This window comes from Scyliorhinus torazame, chromosome 10, assembly GCF_047496885.1.
Source record: "Scyliorhinus torazame isolate Kashiwa2021f chromosome 10, sScyTor2.1, whole genome shotgun sequence".
NCBI classification, from domain to species: domain Eukaryota; kingdom Metazoa; phylum Chordata; class Chondrichthyes; order Carcharhiniformes; family Scyliorhinidae; genus Scyliorhinus; species Scyliorhinus torazame.
In genome coordinates, this window is record NC_092716.1 from 129,348,111 (window position 1) to 129,371,329 (window position 23,219).

General features: G+C 45.4%; 1 protein-coding gene across 6 annotated transcripts in view; it reads right to left on the reverse strand.

Moving 5' to 3' along the window:
• LOC140430920 (CUGBP Elav-like family member 1) overlaps window positions 1-23,219 on the reverse strand; it is a 192,197-nt gene that overhangs the window by 89,672 nt on the left and 79,306 nt on the right. For all 6 annotated transcript variants that reach the window (XM_072518727.1, XM_072518724.1, XM_072518725.1 and 3 more), the window contains exons 3-4: window positions 15,278-15,465; window positions 6,371-6,453 (exon numbers count right to left, since the gene is read on the reverse strand). In XM_072518727.1, coding sequence (XP_072374828.1) covers window positions 6,371-6,453; window positions 15,278-15,455 — 261 coding nt within the window. In that variant the 5' untranslated portion in view covers window positions 15,456-15,465. The remainder of the gene's footprint in view (window positions 1-6,370; window positions 6,454-15,277; window positions 15,466-23,219) is intronic.

Sequence of the window (23,219 nt, forward strand, 5' to 3'; positions counted from 1 at the left end):
GCCGAAGGGCCTGTTCTGTGCTGTATTTTTCTATGTTCTATGTTCACTGTATGTTTTAAAAAGGTTAACTTGAGTTCATAGAATAAACATTGTTTTGCTTTGAAAAATACTTCTCCATTTCTGCTGTACCACACCTGTAGACTGGGCCGTGTGCTCCCCTTACCACAATCTATTAAAAGTTGTGGGTCAGGTGAACTCCATGATACACTTTGGGGTTCTCTACACCCTGGCCCATAACATTGTTAATGAAAGCCAACACACCATACGCCTTCTTAACAACCCTATCAACCTGGGTAGCAACTTTGAGGAAGCTATGTACGTGGACCCCAAGATCCCTCTGATCCTCCACACTTCCAAGAATCCTGCCTTTAACCCTGTATTCAGAATTCAAATTCGACCTTCCAAAATGAATCACTTCACATTTATCAAGGTTGAACTCCACCTGCCACATCTCAGCCCAGCTCTGCATCCTGTCAATGTCCTGTTGTAACACGCAACAACCCTCAACATTATCTACAACTCCCCCAACCTTCATGTCATCGGCAAACTTACTAACCCACCCTTCCACTTCCTCATCCAAGCCATTTATAAAAACCACAAAGAGCAGAGGTCCCAGAACAGATCCTTGCGGGACACCACTGGTCACCGACCTACAGGTGGAATACTTTCCATCCACTACCACTCGCTGTCTTCTTTCGGCCAGCCAATTCTGTATCCAGACAGCCACATTTCCCTGTATCCCATGCTCTCTAACTTTCTGAATGAGCCTACCATGGGGAACCTTATCAAATGCCTTACTGAAATCCATGTACACCACATCCACAGCCGGACCTTTATGAACGTGTCTCGTCGCATCCTCAAAGAATTCAATGAGGCTTGTGAGGCATGGCCTGCCCCCCTCAAAGTCATGCTGACTATCTTTAATCAAACTATGTTATTCTGAATACTCATAAATCCCATCTCTCAGAATCCTTTCCAATATTTTGCTCACCAGACGCCAGACTGATGAGTCTGTAATTCCCAGGGATTTCCCTATTCCATTTCTTGGACAGGGGAACAACATTCGTCTCCCTTCAATCATCCGGTACTACCCCAGTGGAGAGTGAGGACGCAAAGATCATCGCCAATGGCGCAGCAATCTCCTCCCTCGCTTCCTGTAGTAACCTTGGGTATATCCCGTCAGGCCCTGGGGACTTATCTATCCTGGTGCTTTTCAAAATTTCCAGCACAACCTTCTTAATATCAACCTGTTTGAGTCTATTAACCTGGTTCACACTGTTCTCATGAGCAACAAGGTCCCTCTCTCTTGTGAATACTGAAGCAAAATATTCATTTAAGGCCTCCCCCATCTCCTCAGACTCATTGTTCAGGAGCTGTCTTTTGAGGCCCAATCTGCCTACTCAAGGTGGATGTAAAACATTCCATGGCGCTATTTCAAAGAAGAGGGAGGAAATTCCATTTGGTTGCTGTGTTTCCCACATTACAACAGTGACTACACTTCAAAAATGAATAAATGGGCTATGAAACAATGAGATGCCTGGTGGCTGTGAAAAGCGCTATATAAATTATTTCAGCCAAGAGTGTGGCAATTGAGAGCTGTCCACACTCAACAAACAACAAAGAAATGTACAGCACAGGAAGAGGCCCTTCGGCCCTCCAAGCCCGTGCCGACCATGCTGCCCGACTAAACTACAATCTTCTACACTTCCTGGGTCCGTATCCCTTGATTCCCATCCTATTCATGTATTTGTCAAGATGCCCCTTAAATGTCACTATCGTCCCTGCTTCCACCACCTCCTCCGGTAGCGAGTTCCAGGCACCCACTACCCTCTGCGTAAAAAACTTGCCTCATACATCTACTCTAAACCTTGCCCCTCTCACCTTAAACCTATGCCCCCTAGTAATTGACCCCTCTACCCTGGGGAAAAGCCTCTGGCTATCCACTCTGTCTATGCCCCTCATAATTTTGTAGACCTCTATCAGGTCTCCCCTCAACCTCCTTCGTTCCAGTGAGAACGAACCGAGTTTATTCAACTGCTCCCACAGGCCCAGAAGATATACAGAATATATCTTACACTAATGTGACAGCCAGCACAAAGCCAGCTCCATCACATTAAACAGTATCAACAGCAAGGTTTGCAGTCCATAAAGGTCAGTGTAAGGCACCAAATGGACAAAGTAACAGCAGAGTGGGAAAATAATTGGAATATAAATTAAATGGAAGCTCGGTTGCTAAGCAAACACATGCGGGTAGGAGGCAGGGGGGACTCCGATTATTCCCCCATTCACCTCAGGACAGAGGGAACCAGTGGCAAAGTGGTATTGTAGCTGGACTAATAATCCAGTGACCTAAGGATAATGATCTGGGGTCCCGGGTTCGAAGCCCACCTCGGCAGGTGATAGTGATGAATGTGATATAAAATAGTTACTTTAAAGATATTAGTTACAGTAATGTAGATGTAGGCGGGTCTAATTCATGTTAGTTCACAGACAAAGGATTTCAGAGAGCATGGCAGGGAAGGGGGAGGGGTGTCTAGTGTATGAGGAGAAAAGGATGCTGGGTAACAAGAGGACAGGGAAAGGAATGAGAAGTGAGCCAATTAGGATGTATGGCCAGGTCAGGAGGGGTATAGGATGCCCTATGGGAATCGTGTATGTGAAACGTGATGCCATTTGAATGTATTTGTAGAGATTTCTTTGTTTCCAACAGCACTCGATTCTGGAGACCTAGGAGACTGCTTGTGTTCTGGGTTTTTGTGAAACGAGTCAGACTTGCAAGTCGAATAAAAATAACTAATGCTATGCCTACAAATCCATCTCGAGTTTTATTGAGGCCAGACTGACGGGTAAAGAATTTAATGTTTTGTCAATAGAATTTAAACTCAATAAAATACTTGGAATTAAAAGTCTAATGATGACCGTGAAATCATTGTCAATTGTCATAAAAACCCATCTGGTTCATTAATGTCCTTTAGGGAAGGAAATCTACCCCCCTTACCTGGTCTGGCCTACATGGGACTCCAGGCCCACAGCAATGTGGTTGACTCCTAAATGCCCTCTGAAATGGCCGAGCAAACCACTCAGTTGTATTAAACCGCTACAGAAACACAAAAAAGGAATGAAACCGGACGGACCACCCGGCATCGAACCAGGCACCCGATACGACAAGGGCATTACTTCATCAATGTGGAAAATTGCCCAGGTGTGTCCTGTATACAAGAAACTGGACGAATCCAACCCAGCCAATTACCGCCCAATCAGTCTACTCTCCATCATCAGCAAAGTGATGGAAGGAGTCATCAACAGTGCTTTCAAGCGGCGCTTATAGAACATAGAACATAGAACAATACAGCGCAGTACAGGCCCTTCGGCCCACGATGTTGCACCGAAACAAAAGCCATCTAACCTGCACTATACCATTATCATCCATATGTTTATCCAATAAACTTTTAGATGCCCTCAATGTTGGCGAGTTCACTACTGTAGCAGGTAGGGCATTCCACGGCCTCACTACTCTTTGCGTAAAGAACCTACCTCTGACCTCTGTCCTATATCTATTACCCCTCAGTTTAAAGTTATGTCCCCTCGTGCCAGCCATTTCCATCCGCGGGAGAAGGCTCTCACTGTCCACCCTATCCAGCCCCCTAATCATTTTGTATGCCTCTATTAAGTCTCCTCTTAACCTTCTTCTCTCCAACGAAAACAACCTCAAGTCCATCAGCCTTTCCTCATAAGATTTTCCCTCCATACCAGGCAACATCCTGGTAAATCTCCTCTGCACCCGCTCCAAAGCCTCCACGTCCTTCCTATAATGCGGTGACCAGAACTGTACGCAATACTCCAAATGCGGCCGTACCAGAGTTCTGTACAGCTGCAACATGACCTCCTGACTCCAGAACTCAATCCCTCTACCAATAAAGGCCAATTTCTTACTCGGCAATGCTCACAAATGCTCAGTTTGGGTTCCGCCAGGGTCACTCAGCTCCTGACCTCATTACAACCTTGTTCAAACATGGACAATAGAGCTGAATGCCAGAGGTGAGGTCAGAGTGCCTGCCCATGTCATATTGGCAGCATTTGACAGAGTTTGGCACCCAGGAGCCCTAGCTAAACTGGAGTCAATGGGAATCAGGGGGGGAAACTCTCCACTGGTTGGAGTCATACCTGGCACAAAGGAAGATGGTTGTGCTGGTTGAAGGTCAATCATCTCAGCTCCCGGACATCACTGCAGGAGTTCCTCAGGGTAGTGTTCAGGGCCCAACCACCTTCAGGTGCTTCATCATTGACTACCTTCCATCATAAGGTTAGAAGTGGGGATATTTGCGGATGACTGCACAATGTTCCGCACCATTCGCGGCTCCTCAGATAATGAAGTAGTCCATGTCCAAAAGCAGCAAGACCTGGACAATATCCTGGCTTGGGCTGGCAAGTGGCGAGTTCCCCCAATTGGTAAATATATTACCATTCCTTCATTGTCAATATCCTTGGACCCCCTCACAGATCGGGGCCCCTAAAACACATGGGCTGCAGCAGTTCAATGTGGCTCACCACCACCTTCTCAGGGACAATTAGAGACGAACAATCAACATTGACCTCGTCAACAATGCCCACATCCCTTGGATGAGCAAAAAAACACTCCAATCGGATAGATTCTATGTTAACATTTCAGTTGACGTCTTGTTCTGATGAATGATCATAGACCTGAAACTTTAACTTTGTTTCTCTCTCTACAGATGTTGCATGTTTCCAACACCTTCTGCTTTTTTTCTCAGATTCCCAGATCTGCATTCTTTTGCTTTTGTGTTTCCAGTTCAATTTTGTCTTGGATTCTGTCGAGGAGTTACCCCCTCTTCAATTTTTCCTTCCCTTTTTGTTCCCTTGAATATCTTTCACCCATAAATGTTAAGCATCCATTTGTCCCCTTTTTTGAGTCAGGTCTCGGATATCACCCTCACATTCCCATGTGGCTATTGGTGTCTGTCGCTCATCAACCTTATTTTGCACGCACTCTAAAAGCAACCAACCCCCTCTATGATCTGGTCTAATTCCTTATGTGGTATCGCTGGCTAGGTCAACATTCAATGCCCATCTCTAATCGTCCACGAGGTGGCATCTAAGAGTCAACCACATTGCTGTCGGCCTGGAGTCACAAGCAGGCTAGAACAGGTATGGATGACAGATTTCCTTCCCTCAAGGGCATTAGTGATGGTTTCTTATGACAATTGACAATGGTTTCATGGTCATCATTTGACTTTTAATTCCAGATTTTTATTCAAATCTGCCATAGTGGGATTCAAACCTGGGTCCCCAGAGCATTACCCTGGGTGTCTGGAATACCAGCCCAGGGACGATATCACTGCGTTCTCCTATTCCCAACTCCAACTGTATCTTCAGTCCTTCATGCACCTTGTTTCTAAGGATGTACGGGCCTCTCTTCATCCTTGTATTTTCTTAAATCTCCCAGGGCTTTCTGACCCCGTGCCACTGCAAGCTCCTATACAACTGTCTGCAAAGTCTGATGTAAATAACTGACTGACTGACAGGCTGCCTTGATGGAATCTGTGGTTTTGGAGTGAGTCTTTTTTGAAATAGGCCGTAACTGTAAAAGAAATGGAAACTTCAGAGAGGGAAACAGAATCTTGAAGTTTCTGGGAAATCTAAATCTGAAATGGAAACAGAAACTTTGGGTTTCTAGAGAAATTGACATTGTTTGAAACCAAATAAAAAGGCAAAGAACCATTCAAGCTCAGTTTCGAGTGGGGCAGCACAAGTAGGCTGAAGAGGGGAGCTTGATCGAGGAACTGGGAATCAGCAAATACACAATTGCAGCATTGGTGGATTTTTTATTTATGGTTAGATCTACACCATCAAGATCATTCTGAATACAGTGGAGGAGGTTCTGCCATTTTGGAGCTTGGGTTGGTTGGGTTCTGCAGTCAGCTGGAGATCAGGTTAAATCCTCGAGTAAAAGGAGCTGGAATTTTATCGGAGGAAGTTCAGAACAGTGAAAGACCTTGCGGCTTAAATTGGTGCCATATATGCAGAATGGACTGCCGAATAAATCTGAGAGATCGATCTTTGTTGCATTTGCTGTTTAATTTATAGTTTATAATGGCCACAATTGCGTGTAAATTCATAGTTTAATTTATGCTGATTTTAAGTGGTTAAAAAGTGAAATCTTGTCCACTGGTTCTCATTGGGGTCATGCAGCAAATTTGGTTCTTTTGGTTTGTTGATCGCCCCAAGAATTACAAATTTCTGTTTAACTGCACACATAGAATACTGACAGATTGGTCAAAAACCCTTCCAGGCACAGATTAGATCCCAATCCCCGACCTATTGAGGTGTTAGTTACCATGGATATACTCACCCCAGGCAGTATCTTCATATTGTGAAGAGCGTTTTGTGCTTCCAGCGCTGCTTTACGGGTATAAAACGTTACAAAGCAACAACCTAGAAAGAAAGGTAAAGAGTAAAAACCATAAATGCCAGCTCACCTGCCAAATCCCAGAATATCGGGGACCTTCCAATCTGCTTGGGCACTGATCCATTCTTGACAATACTACATTGGAGCTGGGAGGCGTACTCTAATTCCAGTACTCCATGGGTCACAATATATAGAATCCCAACAGTGCAGAAGGAAGCCATTTGCTCCATCGAGTCTGCACTGATCCTTCGAACGAGCACTCTACCCATGTCTACTCCTCCGTTCTGCCTGCCCTATCCCCGTGACCCCATAACCTAACCTGTACATCCCTGGACACTAAGGGCAATTGATCATGGCCAAATAACATAACTGCACATCATTCTACTGTGGGAGGAAACCAGAGCACCTGGAAGAAACCCACACAGACACGGTGAATGTACAAGTTCCACAGAGAGTCACTCAAGGCGGAATTGAACAGTGCTAACCACTGTGCCACCTTGTATTTAAATGATTTCTCCAGCTAGCTATATGGTCAACTATGTGTTTTACTGGTTAATCTCAGAATGACCACTCAATGCCAGGGTTTCTTCAACAAAATTATTAGTTTATTATAAAATCAGACTTGTCAAGTAGATGGCAAAGCTCATTAACTTAAATATGAAAGTATAATAATTACTCTAAATAACCAAACTCTCAACCAAAAGATATAAATAAAATGAGTAATTCTGTCCCAAAAGGTTAAACATAACTGTAAGGGACAAGGATAGCCGATGGGAGTCCTTGAATGGTGCCCGGGTTATACGGATGGTCTCTCAGCACGGTCTGTGAAACAATCAGTGACCCTTGCACTACGATTCCGGCAGATGCTGCAGGAATCCTACAGTCAGTCAATTAAGGGAGACATCGGAGAAACCTGCATTCATCTTTCGCTTTTGACTGGGCCAAGAGCCCTCTGTCTTGTTAAAAGGGCTTGAAAATTGCAGCTATGAGGAGAGATTGATTAGGCCGAGGTTTCTTTCCTTAGGACACAGGAGCCTAAATGGATGACCTGATTGAGGTGTTCAAAATTATGAGGGGCCTGGATGGGGCAGATAGGAAAAATTTGTTTTCCCGAGCTGAGTGGTCAATTACGAGGAGGCAAAAATTTAAGGTGATAGGTGGGAGGATTAGAGGGGACAGGAGGGAAAACTTTTTTCACCCAGAAAGTGGGTGGGCACCTGGAATTCACTACCTAAATTGGTGGTTGAGGCTGGAACGTTCAACCCATTTAAAAGGTATCTGGATCTGCATCTGAAGCGCTGTAACCAACAAGGCTACGGACCACGTGCTGGAAAGTGGGATTAAAATTAAAGGGTAGTTTGTTTTGGCCGGCGCAGACACAATGGGCTAATTGGCCTCTTTAGCACCATAACCTTTCTTTATCCAAGCAGTTGATTTGTTCCAGTTGAGATAGCGCAAGAAATAGGGCTTGGTTATTTTATAAACAAACATTATTAAAAGCAAAGAAAAACAATATTTAAACCTTAAAACTTCAACCCTACATGTAGCTTCTTAACCCTAATACGAGTTCCCATGAAACAGCACTTCAAAGGAACATGCAGCTCTCATTCCACTTACACGGCAAGGCAAAGGTGCTACGTGCATTTAAGAAGCAATTTTTCTTCTATTAGTGAAGTTCTTTCAGAACTTTTCGCGAAAGTCTGTCTCTGGAAAAGCTTTCCATGACCTCTCCCTGTGGCTTTTCAAATCCTCTGCACCCAACTGTTCAAACCGGATTCTTCCCCCCCCCTCTCTCTCTCTCTCTCTCTCTCTCTCTGAGCTCTGCCCAGCCCCTCAAATAAAGGTTCTCCCTTGGGGTTGCCAGACTTGAACCCATCATCATTATCTTGGCTGTTTGATTTCCTGCTCCCGTTAATACAAAAGAACAGAGTCACGCTATTGATTTGCAACAAACCTCCCACTGACGGACAAAGAGGCCATCAGACTCTATGATGGGCTAATAGCTGGTCAGACATGAGTGTCCTGAAGGACAATGGATCTTGAGTGACTCACCCTGGCTGAACAGGGCATCATATGTAGTCCCACTAATGAGGTTAAGTTTGAATGGGACAATGTAACTCAGGCCATTTATGGGCATATCCCTCTGACTCCGAGCTAGCAGTTTTTTCTCTCAAGTCTGTTAACCTCTAAATTGCCTGCTACATGTTCAGCACTGTAGCACAGTTGTTTCACAACTCCAGGGTCCCAGATCCGATTCCCAGCTTGGGTCACTGTCTGTGTGGAGTCTGCATGTTCTCCCGTGACTGCGTGGGTTTCCTCCGGGTGCTCCCGTTTCCTCCCACAGTCCAAAGATGTGCGAGTTAGGTGGATTGGCCATGATAAATTGCCCTTTAAGTGTCCAAAAAAGGTTAGCTGGGGTTACTTGGTTATGGAGATAGGGTGGAGGTGTGGGCCTAGTTAGGGTGCTCTTTCCAAGAGCCGGTGCAGACTTGATGGGCCGAATGGCCTCCTTCCGCACTGTAAATTCTATGATTCTTAATTTTCTTCAGTCCCATTTTTGGACCCAAGTTCCTAATATCTCCCTCTCATAACACTCCCCAAAGCAAATCTAGCCTATCAGTTTTCTGGGCATGTTTTGTTTCAATGTCATAAACACGTGTGACCCTTTGTACACCGTCCACCAGGGTCAAGGTTTCCAGCTTCTTTAAAACTGCTTAATTACCCTTTCTTGTAAAATGCTGTCTTTTCCAGGAACAGAAGCAACCAGACATTTTCCATTAACACTTGAAGAGACAATGTCCTTTAGAAACATGAATTCTTCCAAAATGTTCTTAGTGTTTGAAGATGAAGCATTTTCTGTGATTAAAGCGTCCAGGACAGGAACTCCTTCCCTCCGGGTGTTGCGAAGACTGAAGAACAGCCGAAGCCATGGAAAAGTAGCAGTGCTCCAATAACTATTTAATGCTGCCCACATTGACATGAGCCTGCCCAACCTGTCTCTCAGACCTCCCCCAATCCCTTGCCTGAAACCCACCAGGAGGGGTGCAGCTACTTAGCCGCTACACCACTCATCCTGCAATTTTTTATTTTTTTTTATAAAATAAATTTACAGTACCCAATTATTTTTTTCCCGATTAAGGGGCAATTTAACGTCGCCAATCCAACTCACCTGCACATCTTTGGGTTGTGGGGGTGAAACCCACACAGACATAGGGAGAATGTGCAAACTCCACACGGACAGTGACCCAGAGCCGGGATTCATAGAACATAGAAAATACAGCACAGAACAGGCCCTTCAGCCCACGATGTTGTGCCGAACTTGTGTCCTAGATGAAGAACAAATTCATCTGCACACCATCATTCTACCGTAATCCATGTACCTATCCAATAGCCGCTTGAAGGTCCATAATGTTTCCGACACAACTACTTCCACAGGCAGTGCATTTCATGCCCCCTCTACTCTCTCGGTAAAGAACCTACCTCTGACATCCCCTCTATATCTTCCACCATTCACCTTAAATTTATGTCCCGTTGTAATGGTTTGTTCTACCCAGGGAAAAAGTCTCTGACTGTCTACTCTATCCATTCCCCTGATCATTTTATAAACCTCTATCAAGTCTCCCCTCATCCTTCTCCGTTCTAATGAGAAAAGGCCTAGCATCCTCAACCTTTCCTCGTAAGACCTACTCTCCATTCCAGGCAACATCCTGGTAAATCTCCTTTGCACCTTTTCCAAAGCTTCAACATCCTTCCTAAAATGAGGCGACCAGAACTGCACACAGTACACCAACTGTGGCCTGACCAAGGTTTTGTACAGCTGCATCATTACCTCACGGCTCTTAAATTCAATCCCTCTGTTAATGAACGCTAGCACACCATAGGCCTTCTTCACAGCTCTATCCACATGAGTGGCAACTTTCAAAGATCTAGGAACATAGATCCCAAGATCTCTCTGCTCCTCCACATTGCCAAGAACCCTACCCGTTAACCCTGTATTCCGCATTCATATTTGTCCGTCCAAAATGGACAGCCTCACATTATCACGGTTAAACTCCATCTGCCACTTCTCAGTCCAGCTCTGCATCCTATCTATGTATCTTTGCAGCCGACAACAGCCCTCCTCACTATCCACAACTCCACCAATCTTCGTATCGTCTGCAAATTTACTGACCCACCCTTCAACTTCCTCATCCAAGTCATTAATGAAAATCACAAACAGCAGAGGACCCAGAACTGATCCCTGCAGTACGCCACTGGTAACGGGGCTCCAGGCTGAATATTTGCCATCCACCACCATTCTCTGACTTCTATCGGTTAACCAGTTTGTTATCCAACTGGCCAAATTTCCTACTATCCCATGCCTCCTTACTTTCTTCATCAGCCTACCATGGGGAACCTTATCAAATGCCTTACTAAAATCCATGTACACTACATCCACTGCTTTACCCTCATCCACACTTGGTCACCTCATCAAAGAATTCAATAAGACTTGTGAGGCAAGACCTACCCCTCACAAATCCGTGCTGACTATCCCTAATCAAGCAGTGTCTTTCCAGATGCTCAGAAATCCTATCCCTCAGTACCCTTTCCATTACTTTGCCTACGACCGAAGTAAGACTAACTGGCCTGTAATTGCCAGGGTTATCCCTATTCCCTTTTTTGAATAGGGGCACGACATTCGCCACTCTCCAATCCCCTGGTACCACCCTGTTGACAGCGAGGACGAAAAGATCATTGCCAACGGCTTCCCATAGAATCCTTGGATATATCCCTTCAGGCCCGGGGGACTTGTCTATCCTCAAGTTTTTCAAAATACCCAACACATCTTCCTTCCTTCCTAACAAGTATCTCCTCGAGCTTACCAGTCTGTTTCACACTGTCCTCTCCAACAATATGGCCCCTCTCATTCGTAATTACTGAAGAAATACCTCTCCTATCTCTTCAGGCTCAATACACAATCTCCCGCTACAGTCCTTGATCGGACCTACCCTCACTCTAGTCATTCTCATATTTCTCACATATGTTTAAAAGGCCATGGGATTTTCCTTGATCCTACCCGCCAAAGACTTTTCATGCCCTCTCTTAGCTCTCCTAATCCCTTTCTTCAGTTCCCTCCTGGCTATCTTATATCCCTCCAGCGCCCTGTCTGAACCTTGTTTCCTCAGCATTACATAAGTATCCTTCTTCCTCTTAACAAGACATTCAACCTCTCTTGTCAACCATGGTTCCCTCACTCGACCATTTCTTCCCTGCCTGACAGGAACATACATGTCAAGGACACATAGTATCTGTTTCTTGAACATGTTCCACATTTCAATTGTGTCCTTCCCTGACAACCTATGTTCCCAACTTATGAACTTCAGTTCTTGCCTGACAGCATCGTATTTACCCTTCCCCCAATTGTAAACCTTGCCCTGTTGCACGCACCTATCCCTCTCCATTACTCAAGTGAAAGTCACAGAATTGTGGTCACGATCTACAAAAATGCTCCCCCACTAACAAATCTATCACTTGCCCTGGTTCATTACCAAGTACCAAATCCAATATGGCCTCCCCTCTGGTCGGACAATCTACATACTGTGTGAGAAAAGCTTCCTGGACACACTGCACAAACACCACCCCATTCAAACTATTTGATCTAAAGAGTTTCCAATCAATATTTGGGAAGTTGAAGTCACCCATGACTACTACCCTGTGACTTCTGCACCTTTCCAAAATCTGTTTCCCAATCTGTTCCTCCACATCTCTGCTGCTATTGGGGGGGCCTATAGAAAACTCCTAACAAGGTGACTGCTCCTTTTCTATTTCTGACTTCAACCCATACTACCTCAGTAGGCAGATACTCCTCGAACTGCCTTTCTGCAGCTGTTATACTATCTCTAATTAACAATGCAACCCCCCCCCCCACGTCTTTTCCCACCCTCCCTAATCTTATTGAAACATCTATAACCAGGAACCTCCAACAACCATTTCTGCCCCTCTTCTATCCAAGTTTCCGTTGTGGCCACCACATCGTAGTCCCAAGTACTGATCCATGCCTTAAGTTCACCCACTTAAGTCGAACCCTGGTCCTCAGCGCCGCAGTCCTAGTGCTATCCACTGCGCCACATGCCGCCCCCACTCATTCTGCAATGTGTTGTAAGAACTGTAGCTCCTCTAACAACTCCACCCTCGGACCATTCCTTTGAATAGATCCTAAATACAAAGCAATTTCAGCAATCCGCAGCCAGCATTAAAGTCCATGTCTACCACTGATCGTTCTCTCAAATTTGACCAATTTATTAACGTTCTTTCAGGATGTAACAAGCATGCTGGATAAAGGGAAACTAGTTGATGTCCTGCATTTCCATTTGCAAAAAAGGCATTTAACAAGGTGCCACGTCAAAGACAAGGATCTAGGTGTCCTTGTACATGAATCACAAAAAGTCGACATGCAGGTACAGCAAGTCATTAGGAAGGCAAATGGCATTTATTGCAAGGGAGATGGGAGTACAAGAGTAGTGAAGTATTGTATTATGATACTGTTGGAAACCTTTGTCTGATCTGTGTTTCCTTATTAATTCTTGTCCTGGCTGCCTTTAATCTATAATCTTCTTGCTAACTGCTACAAACCAAAAACATCCCTGGCCTAATGGACTAGCCAGGACTTCCCCTTTGGGTTCTGTGGCAGAGCACATGTTGACAGTTTGATAGACTTGGCAAGCAGCCAATCGGCAAATCTGAAATTCTGAACCATCTCCTGTTGTTGCTCGTGATTGGTGGAGACATTCATAATCTTCGGGAGAAAGGCGGGTCATGTGAAGAGCTCCATTTTGTCCTGAATTCTGTGAGAAGAGATTCAGTCAGGAGGCAGCTGGAAGACACTCTCTCTCTCTGCCAGGCAATTTTAAAAACTCCTCATCAAACCTGGGAAGGCACTCTTATTTAAAAGTCAGAAAGCAGTTAGAACTGTGATGGGATATTCTGGAGTGAAAGATTGCAAGCAGTTTCTCACTAGGTCTGTAATACTATAATCCTCTGTCTGAATGGTTGGGAAGAACCCAAACTGAGAACTCTCTTCAGAATACAGCCGTATTTTCTGCACAGAGATTAGGCAAACAAAAATGCCTGTACAATTCTCAGGCATAAAGCTCCAGCAATGTCTCAGGAAGATGAAGGCTCCATCTGGTGGTCGGAGGTCATAATTGCACCGACCTGAATCTCTTGTATGAACCAATTCCCAGAGGGTTGCATTCAGAGAAGACCAGCGCCTACAGAGGCTACAACCGCAGCAGCGACAAATCATTTTTAAAAAATTCCCTACATTCCTGTTATTCTAACTCTTTTCATATCTCTTCACCGTGTATCTGTTTTGTGTGTGTGTGTGGGTGGAGGATGGACGGGGTTTGGGGAATAGGTAGATTAGTAGACCATAGTTCCAATTATTTATTTTCTATGTTCATCTTTTACTCTTGTTATAAATAAACCGTTTGTGTCAGTAACTCATTGGAGCAGTCAGGGGTTAAAGATCTCAGGAAAACACAACTTATTGGTTAGTTCACTTATGTTGAGAATCCAGGGTCTGTGGGGCTGGAACTGACCGTGCACTTGCCCAGGATATTGCAACACTTGCTACAGCTGTACAGGGCATTGGGAAGGCAACACCTAGAGAACTCTATACAGTTTTGGTCAATTCACTTCAGGAGTAAATCGGAAACAATCTATTGGAAGCAGTTCAGAGAAGGTTCACTAGGCTGATTCCTGGAACAAAGGTGTTTGGTCCCCTCACTCGTGAGTATGTGTTATAGAATCCCTACAGTGCAGAAGGACGGCATTCGGTCCATCGAGTCTGCACCAATGCTCTGAAAGAGCACTCTACCTATGCCCATTCCCCCACCCTATCCCTGTAACCATGCCTTACCTGCACATCTTTGGACTGTGGAAGGAAACCGGAACACACGGAGGAAACCCAGGCAGACACACGGAAAAAGTGCAAACTCCAAACAGACAGTCACCCGAGGTTGGAATTGAACCCGGGTCGCTGACGCTGTGAGCAATCAGTGCTAACCGCTTGGCCACAGTGCCGCTCTTTCTTAGGAGGAAAGGTTGAGCAGATTGGGCTATACTTATCGAAGTTTCGAAGAATTATACGTGATCTTAATGAAACATACAAGATTCTGAGGGGGCTTGACAGGGTGGATACTGAGAGGACGTTGTCCCTCATGGGAGAATCTAGGACTAGGTGACACATTTCCAGAATAAGGAATTTCCCATTTAAGATGGAGACAAGGAAGAATTTCTTCTCCTGGGAGTCAAGAGTGTTTGGAATTCTCTATCCCAGAGAGCAAGGAGGCTGGGTCATTGAATATATTCACAGCTGAGTTAGACGGATTTTTGATGAGCTTGGGAGTCAAGGCTTATGGAGTTCAGGCCAGAAAGTGGTGCCACAATCAGATCAGCTATGATTTTATTGAATAGCAGAGCAGGCTCGAGGGGCCAAATGGACTATACTTTGTCCTATTTCTTCTGTCTTTATGTTGAGTGTGCATGGCATCAGAGATTGGGAGATCAGTGATTGTATTTCTAAAAAAACACCCTTGGTCCAAACACCCAGAACAATGGGCGCCCAGAGTGGCACAAGTTGAGAGGATCACAAGACCAAACACAGGCTAAATGCTCTGGACACCCAGACCAAGGAGGCCCAGGGCCTGGACACCAGACCACGAGGCAAAATGAACTCAATCAATGAAGTTGCACAAGACACACAATCCAAAGGTTGAGTGGCATCTTGCAATTATTGAAACGCCTACAATAAAACTGGTGTTGGCAGACACTGACTGGACAAGGTACATCAGATTTTGGCAAGCTCACCTTTACTCTGAGGAGGGTTCTGACTTCTGTCTCGAAGTACATTGATTTCATACACCGCACCATACTGCTCAAAGAGCTCCTTCAGTTCCTTCTCTGACCAGGACCGTGGAATCTGACCTACAAACATCTTGATGGAGTCGATGTCGGGCTGGTCGGGGTGATCCAGAGACCCGTTCATCTTCTTTGATCTGTGCAAAGAAGAAATGGCAAAAGTTCAGAAACAAGACTGATCCGTGTGTGGAGGAAGCATTGGGTAGGAGGGGCAGTGGATGTGGAGATGGGGTTACAACACCACAGACAATGGCACACTTTCAGCACAATTTCTCCCTGGAAGGAAGGAACTCCTGGATCCAGGGAATGGCTACGAAGTGCTAATGAAGTGCTTCTAGGTGTAACTCTTAAGCCCAACTTGTACCAGTTTATAACTCTTGTCATTTCAGGACATTGCACACTTATCAAATCCCCTCTCATGTGTCTCCTTATCTTGTTGAATGAAACTTAGTGTTTAGGAAATATGTGTAATTGAGATCAAAGTGAAATATGCCTTGTCCCTTACCTCGACAAGTACAGGTCCCTCTGCTTCAGTGACTGAAGCTGAATGGGCTTTTCCAAACATTGCCTGTAGAGAGCAATTCTGCACAATGAGTATCATGTGCTCAGCACCCATACAGAAGGCTCAGAATAAATATGTTCCCAGAAAGAAAAACCCAGACTTGCCAAAGAGCATCCAAAGTAGGGCATGGCGAAAAAGGAAAGCTCATATCAGATTCTGAGAACAGAGGTGAAATGGAAAAAGAAAATTAGGAAAGCAAAAGAGAGGGCCTGATGAAATATTGACGGGTTTAATCAAGTAAAACACAAATCTGCTTTATAAATCTTTAAAGAGCAACAGATTAACCAAGGACAGAGTACTGCAACGAAAGACTTAAAAGGTTAACTTCGTGTGTGAATATGGCCATGGCACACACTCGCCGCTGACCCCTTCTCCAGCACGCATTCGCCGCTGACCCCATCTCCACCACACTCTCAGCATGACACTGTCTGCAACACACTCTCGACACTGACCCTGTCTCCACCACATTCTCAGTATTGATCCTGTCTCCACCACACTCTCAGTATTGACCCCGTCTCCAGCACACTATCAATATCGACCCCGTCTCCAACACACTCTCAGCATTGGCCCTGTCCCCACCACATTCTCAGTATTGACCCTGTCTCCACCACACTCTCAGCATTGACCCTGTCTCCACCACACTCTCAGCACTGACCCCGTCTCCAACACATTCTCAGTATTTTTAAAAATAATTTAGAGTACCCAATTCATTTTTTCCAATTAAGGGGCAATTTAGCGTGGTCAATCCACCTAAAATGCACGTCTTTGGGTTGTGGGGGCGAAACCCACTCAAAAACGGCGAGAATGTGCAACTCCACACGGACAGTGACCCAGAGACGGGATCAAAACTGTGATCGCAATGCCGTGAGGCAGCAGTGCTAACCACTGCACCACCGTGCTGCCCTACATGCTCAGCATTGACCCAGTCTCCACCACACTCTCAGCATTGACCCTGTCTCCACCACACTCTCAGCATTGACCCTGTCTCCACCACACTCTCAGCACTGACCCTGTCTCCACCACACTCTCAGCATTGACCCTGTCTCCACCACACTCTCAGCATTGACCCTGTCTCCACCACACTCTCAGCATTGACCCTGTCTCCACCACACTCTCAGCATTGACCCTGTCTCCACCACACTCTCAGCATTGACCCTGTCTCCACCACACTCTCAGTATTGACCCTGTCTCCACCACACTCTCAGCCCTGACCCTGTCTCCACCACACTCTCAGTATTGACCCTGTCTCCACCACACTCTCAGCATTGACCTTGTCTCCACCACACTCTCAGCATTGACCCTGTCTCCACCACACTCTCAATATTGACCCTGTCTTCACCGCACTCTCAGCATTGATCCTGTCTCCACCACACTCTCAGCACTGAACCTGTCTCCACCACACTCTCAGTATTGACCCTGTCTTCACCGCACTCTCAGCATTGATCCTGTCTCCACCACACTCTCAGCACTGAACCTGTCTCCACCACACACGCAAGCATAGCATTCCATACCCTAACCATTCGCTGGGTGACAATATTTTTCATGAAGCAATTTTTGTATTCTTTCTTTTTCCAATTACCTGCAATCTGTGCCCACTGGTTCTCCTGTCTTTCCACCAATGGGAACATTTTCTCCCATGGCTCAGATCACTAAAGCTTTTGAACATCGCAATCAAATCTCCTCTCAAGTTTCTGCATAAGTCCAACTTCTCCAATCTGACTTCAGAACTGAAGTTTCTCATTCCTGGAACCATTCTCATCAATCTACTCTGCACCCTCATACATACACATCTACTCTGCACCCTCTCTCATACATACACATCTACTCTGCACCTTTTCCAAAGTGCAGTACCCAGAATGGGACACAATACTCCAGCTGAGGTTGATCCAGTGGTTTGTACATGTCTATGATGTTACGATCCCAGCTGATGTAACCCCTGGACGGTCAGGTCCCAGAGTGGAACCCTGGCTCAGTAGATGGTAAACGGTTTTCTTCAGAAATGCGGAGAAACAAGAGTCGCAGGACTGCCGATTAACTTTTACCAAAGGGATAAAACCTTTATTAAATAAGAAAATATTAACTATAATACACTACTCCTTCAACCCAGCTTTTCCGTTACCAGATGTATTCAGATTTATATGGTTTACACAAGTTACAAAATCAATCTTATACTCTAATGTTCTCAGTAAGGACATAGTCGATGGAAACCAATAGGCGGAATGTGGTCAGACACACCACAATCTGAAACCAAGTGGCAGATGCCACTCAATACAACTTTGGTGGATTTCTCATCAAATCCTCCAGATGCTCGTCACACTGAGCCAGCTGCTCTCACTGGAACTCTGGCTTGCACACAAAGGTTTTCAATCATCACTCTCTAAGAACACACTTTGAAATCTTCTCCCACACAGGATTTTCTCTGAGATGTCTCTACCAAGCATCCACATCCAGGATTTCAAGGTCTCCTTCCAGTATTCCTCGGCCCTGGATCACCATGTGCATTCATGCTTCCACACAGTCTCTCAGGTATCCAGCCATGCCAACCGAACATTACTGCTTCACAGGCTGTATTAATATATCACCAACTTTAGGTTACTTAGATATCTTGGCTTCTCGCAAGCAGACTTCTTCAGGTCTGCACCTTGCAGCTCTGATCGTGACTGGGAGCCTCTCTCTGCCCCTTTCTAACTTCAGTGTGAACAGGACATTGTTTAGATTCAGATTCCTTTTGGCTCAGTCGTCCTGGGGTTCTTTTCAGTCCTTGGTTTCTAACTATTCGTTAGCTTCTCGGTCTTGTTTTCAACCCTTGTACTGCCAGCCTCTGAACAGCATCATGCTTCTTGGGTTACTTGGTTCCAAGTGAAAACAACTGCTGTTACTTTTCAGTGGGACCTCTGGTTGCTAAGCAACAACTTAGTTTTTTCCCCCGTCTATAATTTACATTACCATCGCAAACCTTTAATTACTCTGCAGGCACAATTTAAAGTGAAACTAAAATCTATAGAAAGGCAGGCACCATGTTTAACCAGAAGCTAATTGAAGTTTTAACCTTTTCTTAGCACAAGTACAGAAACACAAATTAAGCATGAACTTGCATCTTATTTCTAATACCCAAAACCCAAGCAACAAATAAATCTTTCCTAACAACTTTAAATTCTTTGCTTTTTCTTGTCCATATTGATACAGTTCAAGATATTGTATGCTTTATTAACCACTCTCAACCAATTCCACTGTAAAGAACAAAGAAAAGTAGAGCACAGGAACAGATCCTTCGACCCTCCAAGCATGAGCCGATCATGATGCCCTAACTAAAAACAAAACCTTCTGCCCTTACTCGGTCCGTATCCCTCTATTTCCTCCCTATTCATGTCTCCATCCAGATGCCTCTAAAATGTTGCTAATGTGCCTGCTTCCACCATATCCTCTGGGAGCATGTTCCAGGCACCCATCACTCTGTGTGAATAACCTTCGCCACATCTCCCTTAAATTTTCCCCCCTCACCACGAACCTGTGCCCCCTTATAATTGACACTTCCACCCTTGGAAAAAGCCCCCGACTATCCACCCCGTCTCTGCCTCTCATAATAGTGTAGACCTCGATCAGGTCTCCCCTCAGCCTCCATCTTTCCAGTGAAAACAATCCAAGTTTATTCAATCTCTCTTCATAGCCAACACCCTCCAGACCAGGCAACATCCTGGTGAACCTTCTTTGCACTCTCTCCAAAGCTTCCACATCCTCCTGATAATGTAGTCCAGAACTGCACGCAATGTTCCAAATGCGGTCTAACCAAGGTTTTATATAGCTGCAACATGATTTCCCAATCCCTGCACTCAATACCCCGGCTGAAAAAGGCAAGCATGCCATGTGCCTTCTTAATCACCTTGGCCACCTATGTTACCACTTTTAGGGAACTGTGGACCTGCACGCCCAGATCCCCCTGTATGTTAATGTTCCTAAGGGTTGCCATTTACAGTATAATTCATACCGAGATTTGATCCTCCAAAATGCATCACCTTGCATGTGTCCGGATTAAACACCATCTGCCATTTCTGTGCCCAATTCTCCAATCTACCTATATCCTGTTGATCCATCTGACAATCCTCGGCACTATTAGCAACTTCGCCAATCTTTGTGTCATCCGCAAACTTGCTAATCAGGCCACCCTCATTTTCCTCCAGACCATTTCTATACACTACAAACAACAGAGGTCTCAACACTGATAGGTGCGGAACACCACTAGCTACAGATCTCCATTCAGAAAAACACCCTTCCTCCGCTCCTCCGACTTCGACAATGAAGCCAGTTCTGTATCCATCTAGCCAACCCACCCCGAATCAGTCTGCCATGTGGGACCTTGTCAAATGCCTTATTAAAGTCCATATAAACTACATCCACAGCCCTTCCCTCGTCAATGTTCTTTGTCACCTCTTCAAAAAACTCAATCAAGTTGATGAGACTTGATCTTTCTCAAACAAAACCATGCTGCCTGTCACTAACTCATCCATTTTTCTCCAAATGTGCATATATCCTGTCCCTCAGTATTTTTTCCAAAAGCTTCTCCGCCACTAATGCCAGGTTCACCGGCCTATAATTTGCTGGATTATCCCTACTTCCTTTCTTGAACAAGGGAATAACATTGGCTATTCTCTAGTCCTTTGGAACTTCGCCTCTGATCAAAGAGGATGTGAAGATATCTGTTAAGGCCCCAACTATTTCTCCATGCCTCCCACAGTAACCTTGGATAGAGACCATCCGGCCCAGGGGATTTGTCTATCTTAATGCAATTTAGGATACTCATCACTTTCTCAAGAGAGTTCACACACCTATCCCGGACCTCAACATCTGTCATGTCCTTCTCTGTGGTGAATACCGATACAAAGGTGACTGAACAGGTAGACGAGGGTAGAGCTGTTGATGTGGTGTATATGGATTTCAGTAAAGCATTTGATAAGGTTCCCCACGGTAGGCTATTGCAGAAAATACGGAGGCTGGGGATTGAGGGTGATTTAGAGATGTGGATCAGAAATTGGCTAGCTGAAAGACAGAGGGTGGTGGTTGATGGGAAATGTTCAGAATGGAGTTCAGTTACAAGTGGCGTACCACAAGGATCTGTTCTGGGGCCGTTGCTGTTTGTCATTTTTATAAATGACCTAGAGGAGGGTGCAGAAGGGTGGGTGAGTAAATTTGCAGACGACACTAAAGTCGGTGGTGTTGTCGACAGTGCGGAAGTATGTTGCAGGTTACAGAGGGACATAGATAAGCTGCAGAGCTGGGCTGAGAGGTGGCAAATGGAGTTTAATGTAGAGAAGTGTGAGGTGATTCACTTTGGAAGGAATAACAGGAATGCGGAATATTTGGCTAATGGTAAAATTCTTGGAAGTGTGGATGAGCAGAGGGATCTCGGTGTCCATGTACATAGATCCCTGAAAGTTGCCACCCAGGTTGATAGGGTTGTGAAGAAGGCCTATGGTGTGTTGGCCTTTATTGGTAGAAGGATTGAGTTCCGGAGTCATGAGGTCATGTTGCAGCTGTACAAAACTCTGGTACGGCCGCATTTGGAGTATTGCGTACAGTTCTGGTCACCTCATTATAGGAAGGACGTGGAAGCTTTGGAGCGGGTGCAGAGGAGATTTACCAGGATGTTTCCTGGTATGGAGGGAAAATCTTATGAGGAAAGGCTGATGGACTTGAGGTTGTTTTCGTTAGAGAGAAGAAGGTTAAGAGGAGACTTAATAGAGGCATACAAAATGATCAGGGGGTTGGATAGGGTGGACAGTGAGAGCCTTCTCCCGCGGATGGAAATGGCTGGCACGAGGGGACATAACTTTAAACTGAGGGGTAATAGATATAGGACAGAGGTCAGAGGTAGGTTCTTTACGCAAAGAGTAGTGAGGCCATGGAATGCCCTACCTGCTACAGTAGTGAACTCGCAAACATTGAGGGCATTTAAAAGTTTATTGGATAAGCATATGGATGATAATGGCATAGTGTAGGTTCTATGTTCTATGTTCTAAAGTACGCATTAAGGATTTCACCCACCTCTTGTGGTTCCATGCATAACTTCCCTCCATTCTCCTTGAGTGGGCAATGATTTAATTGCATATACGTATATAAAGAGCAAGAGGGTAGGCAGCTAAAGGGTTGCCCCACTCAAGGACAGAGGAGGGAATCTATGCGAGGAGCCAGAGGAAATGGGTGAGTGATTAAATGAGTACTTTCTATCAGTATTCATCAAAGAGAAGGACTTGGTAGATACATAGAAGCAAGAGGAGGCCATTCAGCCATTTGGTCACTCATTCCCAAGGGTTCTCACGCAAAACGGTTGCCAACTAATCCTTTCTCATTGCACAACACCCAGTCCAAGATGGCCTGTTCCCTTATTGCTTCCTCAATGTATTTGTCCAGAAAACCACCCCGTACACACCCTAGAAATTCCTTCTCTATTGTATTGTGACTAATTGGACTCACCTACATGCAGATTAACGTTACCCATAATCACAGATGTTCCTTTAACACATAAATCTCTGTTTTCCGTCTAATGCCATTCCCAACATTACTACTGCAATTTGGTGGTCTCTATAGTGGGCAGCACAGCGATTAGCACTATGGCTTCACAGCACCAGGGTCCCAGGTTCGATTTCAGCTTGGTTCACTGTCTGTGCGGAGTCTGCACATTCTCCGTGTCTGCGTGGGTTTCCTCCGGGTGCTCCAGTTTCTTACCACAGTCCAAAGATGTGCAGGTTAGGTGGATTGGCCAAGCCAAGTTGTCCTTAGGTTAGATGGGATTTGCAGGGTTACGGGGATGGGGTGGAGATGTGAGGTTAAGTGGGGTGCTCTTTCCAAGAGCCGGTGCAGACTCGATGGGCCGAATGGCCTCCTTCTGCGCTGTAAATTCTATGATTCACCCCTCTGCACAGAACTAACTGTGGTGCAACGAGTTTGGGTGTTGCTGTTTCCCCGAGAGGTCATCCCCCCATAACATTATCCAAAGCGGTATATCTGTTTTGCAGGGGAATGGCCACAGGAGATTCCTGCACTCTCTGTCTAGCTCTCTTGCACTGCCTGTTGGTGATCCATTCCCCGCCTGTGGAGTCTTAGAGCCTGGGGTGTGACCATCTCTCTATAAGTACTATACACGATACTCCGCCTCCAGTGTCCCCAGCTGCCGTTCCAGCTCTGAAACTCTGGCTTCCCGGAGCTGCAGCTGGAGACACTTCCTGCACGCACGGCGGTCCTGGGAACTGGAAATGTTCCTGGTCTCCCACATGGAGCAAGAGCAGACCATGGCTTGGAGCTCTGCTGACATGCCTTACCCTTCAGATTAAAATT